The following is a 7,618-nucleotide window of genomic DNA, read 5'->3' on the forward strand; positions in this document are numbered from 1 at the left end:
TAAACTTTACCAAATCCAAGTATTTAGGTTTTCCGTAATTTATGAATATAACAAGCACGCCAACTTTATAGTTTAATCTATATGTAAAATATTATGGTGATTTTTTATGTTACAACGCATCTACATCCATCGTTTATACTAATAAAACTTTTTACTCTAACATTTCAATGAATACCATTAAATTTATGTCTTTTTTATGATATAAACAATTGCATATTTTTGTATGACGTCTCTTTTTATTTCTTTAAAATCATATGTAAATATAAGTATATTACTTATTTTATACTACAAAATTGTTCTAATTTAAGTAGTACTTATTATATATGCACTAAAATGTTTTTACATATTATTACAAAGTACAAACAAGTATGATTATAGGGAAAATATTTTTTGCAGTTGGCAACGTTATTAATTTTGTGTTTTATAGTTCGCTATGAAAGAAAATTTTTCATTCAATGTTGTTCTTGTTACCATTTTCCGTCTGAGAGCTAGTGTTTTTCATGAACGCTAGCTATAAATAGCATCTGTCTTAGTATAGAAATTACTGTAATTATTATTGGTACATCTGTAATTTAGTTGCTTATTTTACAAATTTTCTTATTAAACGTTGAACCGGCATATTATTAATTTTGGTGCCGGAAAATCAAATAAAATGAGCTACCGAGATACCGTAAGTAAACTATAATAATTATTTATTTAGTACATATGCTAATTTTCGATATAACTCTCTTATATTTAATTATTTGAGAGAAAAGTTAAAAATAGATAATACGCCTCGGCCTGGGCTTATTTTTGCATCATAATAGTCATCCAGTCAAGGTCAACACTAGTCCATTTAAAGGAGGCATATCGTTTTCCTATCGTAATATAATATGATCATTGTTATGCGCACTTGTTTAAGTAGCGAAGTGTATATTTGATTTAAAGCTCTTATATTTCCTAGGCTTAAATATATTTTGGATAAATGATTAATGAGAAATGTTACTTTCAGTAGCAATTTTTTTAGAGTTTTAATATCGATTTTTATTATCAATATTAGTAATTAAATCTTAATTACTTAAGTCAATCAATATGGTTGAATATAATATAATATTAGGGTTATTTTTTTTAAATTTAATTTAATAATGATTTATATTTTAAATGGCATATCTATCAATTGAATATATTAAATTCTTATATAAATTGTAATTCATAGAAATTTAATAATAAATTTAAATCTTACCTTGTATAGTGTAACTTGTGATAAAGAGTTACAGTCTTATCTCATGCTAACATATTAATTAAAAAAATAAAAGTTAAATAATATAAGTAATAAAAATCAGCAAATTTTAATTTTACAGACCATCCACATATTATTAATTACCATGATTCACTTTTTCACATGCAAATAATTGCATTTGATAATATTTTATAACTTTTTATACTATTCTCATAAACAATGTGTATTATTGGCAGTATTCTCTATATCCGAGATATCCTTCTTACTCTGCGGCTAATGAACAGCGAGTAGGCTCCTACCTAAGGACATTAATGGTATTTATCATAGCATTACGATTGATTGAACCAAATGGCCCTCTATACCTTCAAACTGTTGTAAAAAACAGTAGGATTGTATTCTTTATAATTTCAATGAATTTTACATGTTTTATGTGATATGATATAATTTTTATTGAAATCATATTGACATATAGTGTGCTATAGTTATTTTGTGCATGTTTTAAACTAATATTATTAATTTTTATTTTTAAGGATACAATACATAATTGAAAGATTGTATTAGACAATATATATTATATTTGGCAATTTTAGTCTAGGCAGTTGGCTAGTTTAGATGCCACACATGTGACAGAATATCATGCAACACATGCACCTTAATGGTTTTTCTGAAACACATGATGCTGGTGGCTGGTTCCCATATCATATATAAATTTTATTTATTGGACCAACTAGGACTCTACAAAATCTGGAAACTATTGATAAGGCAAATGTATTTTCTATCTTAGTCAATCCTAAGCAGGAGATAGAGTGCTATCTCTTTTGTTTCCAATCTGATCATTGAATGAGAAATAAAATATTTGCAACAACAGAATCTTGTATTTTTTCAATTTATAATATTGTGTATTTTGATTAAAATTTTGTTTATTGAAAGTCAAAAGGATATTAAAATTTAAGTAGACTTATGAATAACTTCAACCTTGTAAATATGCAGTTGATTTAATGAGTTGTTGTGAATTAATTTGTATAGTTAATACTGTATAATAAAATATGTTTATGTTAGTAATATGTGTGTCATTTTGGACTGTAATGGCTGATATATAAATTTATTGTTATCAATATAAACAAAACATTTTTAAATGTTTGCATTCCTTAGAAATGGTCAATATAGAATCAAATAATATAATGATAACCAACATTCATAAACAATGAAATCTAAGACGCATGACAATAATATTTAGTTGATTTGATTTTACTAATACATAATGGGTAAGTCAATTGTATGTGGGTGTACTAATTTTAAGTCTTATGCACAGAGTTATGGTTCGACGCCGTCTCCGGTCTTAAGCTCGGTGTCTTCTTTTCGATCCCGGCCTTACACTGGCCTGGGCGTCACGTACAACCCTACGCCGGACGTAAATGAAGTATATCCGGGTCTATTCGTCGGGGATGCGTAAGTTTTATTAATTCATATAATTATGACATATAAATACGTTGGAGATATTTATTTAAAATATCTTATACTATTAACCGTCTAGACATAATCGGCGGAGAATTATAAATTTTAATATATTAGTGTGTTTTCTATACAATTGATGATTGTTTTAATTCCATAAACGTAGACTAAACTTTGTTTTGATATGATTAATTGGGTTGATTGAAGTGAAAGATTTAGGTGTGCAACATCCCATTTAAAATCAGTATTTCGAAACTCAATCCCATCTAATTGCGTTAAACAGACAGAATGTTGTATCGTTATTAATATAGTTTAAGGCTATAAATTGATATCTGACTCAGTAAATTGAGTTTAAAGTATTAATAGTTAATATGTTTAGTTTAAATTATTTAAACAACCGCTTCAAAGTCCTATCAAAATTTCTGAACAACAGTACGTACATGTTATTGTAATCGGTAGTTAGTAGTAATTTAAGTAGAGTTATTGTAGATATATCATTGCGCATGTCCCTGCCGTAAGGTGACCGTGAAACTGACTAAAGATGTGACTCGGGAAGTTCTGCAAAGTATCGATTATTAACAAAATGATATTTTTTTGAAAACAACTTATTTATATTCAGCGATTGGTACCTATATATTAATTTACTGAACTGAAATCTTATACATTGGGTAAGAGTAATAGATATTTAACAGGGCAGTTTGATTATTTTAAAAGTATAGTAATGAGTAATTATAGTACAGAGTAGGAAAAAGGGTGAGGAAAAATGGATTTTTTTAAAATTGTCCTCTTATTTGTTGGATAAAGGGTGGCGGCAAAAGACAAGGTCTTTCTGCGACGTATGGGTATAAACTACGTGCTAAACACGGCTGAAGGCAAGCGATACACGCAAGTGGACACAGATCATCTCTATTACCGCGATTGTCCCGGCCTACGCTACAAGGGTTTTCAACTGATGGATCTTCCGACGACGGATATATCTAAGTACTTCCATATTGCCGCAAGCTTCATCGATGAGGGAATATCTCGTGGAGGTACTATGATCTTTTCTTATCGATTTTTATTTACTTACGACCTTTTCAAACGGGACTATAGGTAAGTATTGATTATAAACCTCCTACAGTCAACGTGGATAGTTAGGTACATTGTTTTTCGATTAAATAATAGTAAAACAATGGTTAAATAAGTAAACGGTGTGGAACTTATTCGTATATCATTACAAATAACCCATCGTTTGCGTGAGTGTAAAAGGCGTTTGTCTTTAAATTTTTTAATACGGTGTTTTGATCTTTTATCTGTATGTTGATGTTATTGGATGAACATAGTTAGCAAATAAATCATTATAATATGACTGCAATAATAATTATGATGTCACTAGTTCATTAGAATCGAAATTAAGTCTTGTAGTCCTTTAATCGAAGTACTTTAGTTTTTATTTTTCTTAGGAATTGTTCATCAAAAACTTGTCAAAAATGATAATCGCAAACTATTTCAAAATCAGAAATACTAATTAATACCGTATTTGATCTGTGTTGAAATTTCTATTGTGATACATAAATAAAATATCAATAGTAAGGTCGTTGTTATTACGTACAAACAAGATTAAACTATATTTAATTTCAGTTGCACTTACACATTTGTATTATTTGTTATACAGATACAGTAGTCGTGTTTTTTCTTTACATAAATATGATTTGGTTTAAGTTAGGGTTGCCAAATCTTTTAACACAATAATTTTCAAAATAATTTTAATTATCATGAAATTCAAGTCGTTATAGTAATTTGTGATTGTTCACGTATACCAGTTCCAAATTTCGAATATTTTTATGTTAACTTACCAATTATATATTTGTTTATATATTTAGCATTTCTTTAAAAAACATCAATTACCGATAATAGTGCAATCCGTTAATTATTTTTTTTAATGAGTTCGAGTTCAACAAGTTGGCAACCTTAGCCGTGTAATGGATTAAAATTAGATACAAAACTGGGTTACTGTTACAGGTCGCGTGCTCGTGCACTGCATGATGGGTGTTTCAAGGTCAGCTACTTGCGCAATCGCCTTCCTAATGATCAAACGAGGCATGACCTTAACTGAGGCACTCGCTCTAGTTCGCTCCCGACGCGACATCCACCCCAATGATGGTTTTATCCGCCAGCTGCAAGAGCTAGACAGGGAACTGCGCCTGTCTCGGGTCCGCTGACATCAGACCCCCCTTCCGCCTCTCTACAGTTGGTCTCTCGAATACGGCAGTTCTCATCTACGCGTGCGAAGTCTCGACCGAGCTTACTCTAGTCGATATTAAATATGCAACTGATTTGGTCCTATTGAACAACGATTACGAGTTTACAAACTGAAATGAGCGAATATAACCATTTTTTCTAACTGTTTTAAAATCTTATATTAAATGTTATTGTATGTACAAGTACAAAGGTTTCCTTTGTTGATCGAATATGTATCAGATGGCATAACTTCGTCTGGTCTTACAAAATAGTATATTTTTCAGATAAAAATTAAAAATATTTATTATGGAGTGTTAAAATATTCTCGTGTGCCATTTTATTTTACTATTGATGCATAAAACTGCTTTTATTTTTTATATTGTTACCTTTGACTCTAGTATTATAATATCACTGTGTCCAACATATGCATTCATTGCTTCCAGTGACCAAAAATAAGTTTTACTATAGTACAATTTACTAGCCTTAAAGCTATGAAAAAAAAATCGATAATTACCATACAAACAAAGATGGGCTTTATATCACAAAGTTTTCGTCCAAAATTATCAAAATATATTTAAAAGAACACCGCCGGTGTAATATTAAAAATATAAAATATTATTATATAACTTATGACGTTTTGGGCGAAATCTGTAGTCCCACGAATAAGTTAAGTTCTTTAAGACTGGTTATCATGGGACTGGAGTGATGTTTTAATGATGTATATGTAGCGAAGTCCTTTGTGTGCGTCAGGCAAAGGCACGCACACAAACAGTCGGCCGTGACCACTCATTGTTGGGGTCTCGTTGCCAACTTGTGATATTTGGCTGCACACGCATCATGTGTCATTGTTCTAATTCTATTTTTGATATCACCTTTTCATTAACATCAAATAAAATCACTTTCATTTGTTTACGTCATCTATGAATATGCTATTGTAGAGTACCTAAGTTATTCCAATTCCTTCATGTTAATAACCAATTAAATCTATTATGTACATTCTACTCAGTATAAGTTAATTATAACAGATTTTTGTTTTGCTTGTAGTCTGTTTAATAGTTTAAATGCACGTTAGTTTGGGTCCAACATTGTCTTAGAACAGATCTTCATATAAAGATATAAATGATCAACCGTCTATAAGTAAAGGTAGACTTACTCAAACAACTACATTCAAGTTAAAAGCATTTTGATTATGCAAGTAATAAATAATATTTCAATTAGCTTGGACTTGATTAAGCCTGTCAAAATAAAAACAATTGTGATTATAGGTCGGCCTTTGGGTTCTTTTTTATTCACTTTTGTAAATGTATTCATGTTCATTAACAATTTAATTAATGATGATTATGATGATAATGATAAGTGATTTAGTTATTGCATTAATGTCATATAGAGTTTAGAACTTATTTAACAATCTTTGTAGCCATACAATGTATAAAATATATTCTATTAAAATAGTCTTTATACAGCTATATGAATATTTTCACATTTTAATTAAATATAGGGTCAGATTATGGTATTTTTGAATCGTAATAAGAATTAAAACATTCAAAGAATGTAGTTACATTATTTATTAATAATAGATTTTAAATGTGGTTTGAGGCTTATGCAGGTCTAAAACTTGCATCCAGTGTAATGTTATGTAGCAGATACAAGTACAAGGGGACAACTGTTGTGATATTGAAAAATGGATTGAATACTCAATAAGCTTTTTTTCTAATTATTTTTTGAAGTATATTTTTATGTGTAAAGGATTCTCTCTTTAAAATAGTTGTCATAGCTTTTTATTGAGTCATTGCGTTGCCTTATATAGCCGAGCTAGTTAGTGATGGTGTTAAGTTTAGTTGAAATATTTATTATCTATATAGGTAATCTCTTATTTAAAACAATCATATTATTTAAATTTTTAAAACGTTTTTTTATAACTGTGATAAATATTTTATGGTAGATAATCTTTTTAAAATGAAAGACAATGAAATGAGTCCAAATATGTTGTTAACTGTTATTGTCATGTTCTAAGAATGTCGAAGATTGTTTTGTCATCATGTAATGGTATTACCTGCTGTGTAATTTAGTTTTAGGTTCAACCATAGAACATTAATAAGAAAATGTAAAATTATTAATTATAATACTATTTATTGAAAATAAAATTATTTATATTAACATTGTTTTTAATTGATATCCTATAATAATTATAATTTGAATGTTCTATGTAACGCAATATAATGAAGAAAGCCTTATTTTGAATTGGTATTAGATACAAAGTTAATCCAATCAAAAAATAGAAAAATATTTGATTGATTTATATTCAAGTATAGATGAAACATCTTTTGATGGTATATTTTATAATCACAATAATTGAATGAGAAAATTTTATTTATTTTTGACATTATAATTAAAAACAATAATACACAAATGGAACATTTTAGTAGTAGCCATGTATTTTAGTGAGGCAGATAGCTTTAATTGTAATTATTTAGTGTAATTTTAAAATTAATGTAGGTTAATCTTAATAAATATATAGCAAAGTGCAATTTATGATTAACAAGTTGTTGACGGCTCTGCTCACGTTTTAGGTGTTGGCCGTCAGTTACAAGGCATAACAAGCCTTTAACCTTCTTTGGGGTTCAAGCTTACATGCCTACCAAATTTTGGTTGGCCGTAACAAGAAACAGAAAGTCAATGTTACTTTCGTATTTATAATATTAGTACAGATTGTATCTAACTAATTTT

At 28.8% G+C, this 7,618-nt stretch overlaps 1 protein-coding gene across 3 annotated transcripts; it reads left to right on the forward strand.

Moving 5' to 3' along the window:
• Positions 1–402: 402 nt before the first annotated feature.
• On the forward strand, positions 403–7,048 carry LOC113401097 (dual specificity protein phosphatase 13B-like). 3 transcript variants are annotated; one of them, XM_064217744.1, is made up of 5 exons: positions 403–670; positions 1,456–1,533; positions 2,532–2,668; positions 3,476–3,712; positions 4,719–7,048. In XM_064217744.1, the coding sequence occupies exons 1-5, from the start codon at positions 653–655 to the stop codon at positions 4,870–4,872; spliced, it is 624 nt and encodes a 207-aa protein (XP_064073814.1). In that variant the 5' UTR covers positions 403–652; the 3' UTR covers positions 4,873–7,048. The 3 variants fall into 3 exon arrangements, with proteins under 3 accessions (XP_064073814.1, XP_026496616.1, XP_026496617.1); XM_026640831.2 differs by having other exon boundaries at positions 405–670; positions 3,476–3,702; positions 4,673–7,048; XM_026640832.2 differs by lacking the exon at positions 1,456–1,533 and having other exon boundaries at positions 421–670; positions 3,476–3,702; positions 4,673–7,048.
• The last annotated feature ends 570 nt before the right edge of the window (positions 7,049–7,618 follow it).

This window comes from Vanessa tameamea, chromosome 2 (assembly GCF_037043105.1).
Source record: "Vanessa tameamea isolate UH-Manoa-2023 chromosome 2, ilVanTame1 primary haplotype, whole genome shotgun sequence".
NCBI classification, from domain to species: domain Eukaryota; kingdom Metazoa; phylum Arthropoda; class Insecta; order Lepidoptera; family Nymphalidae; genus Vanessa; species Vanessa tameamea.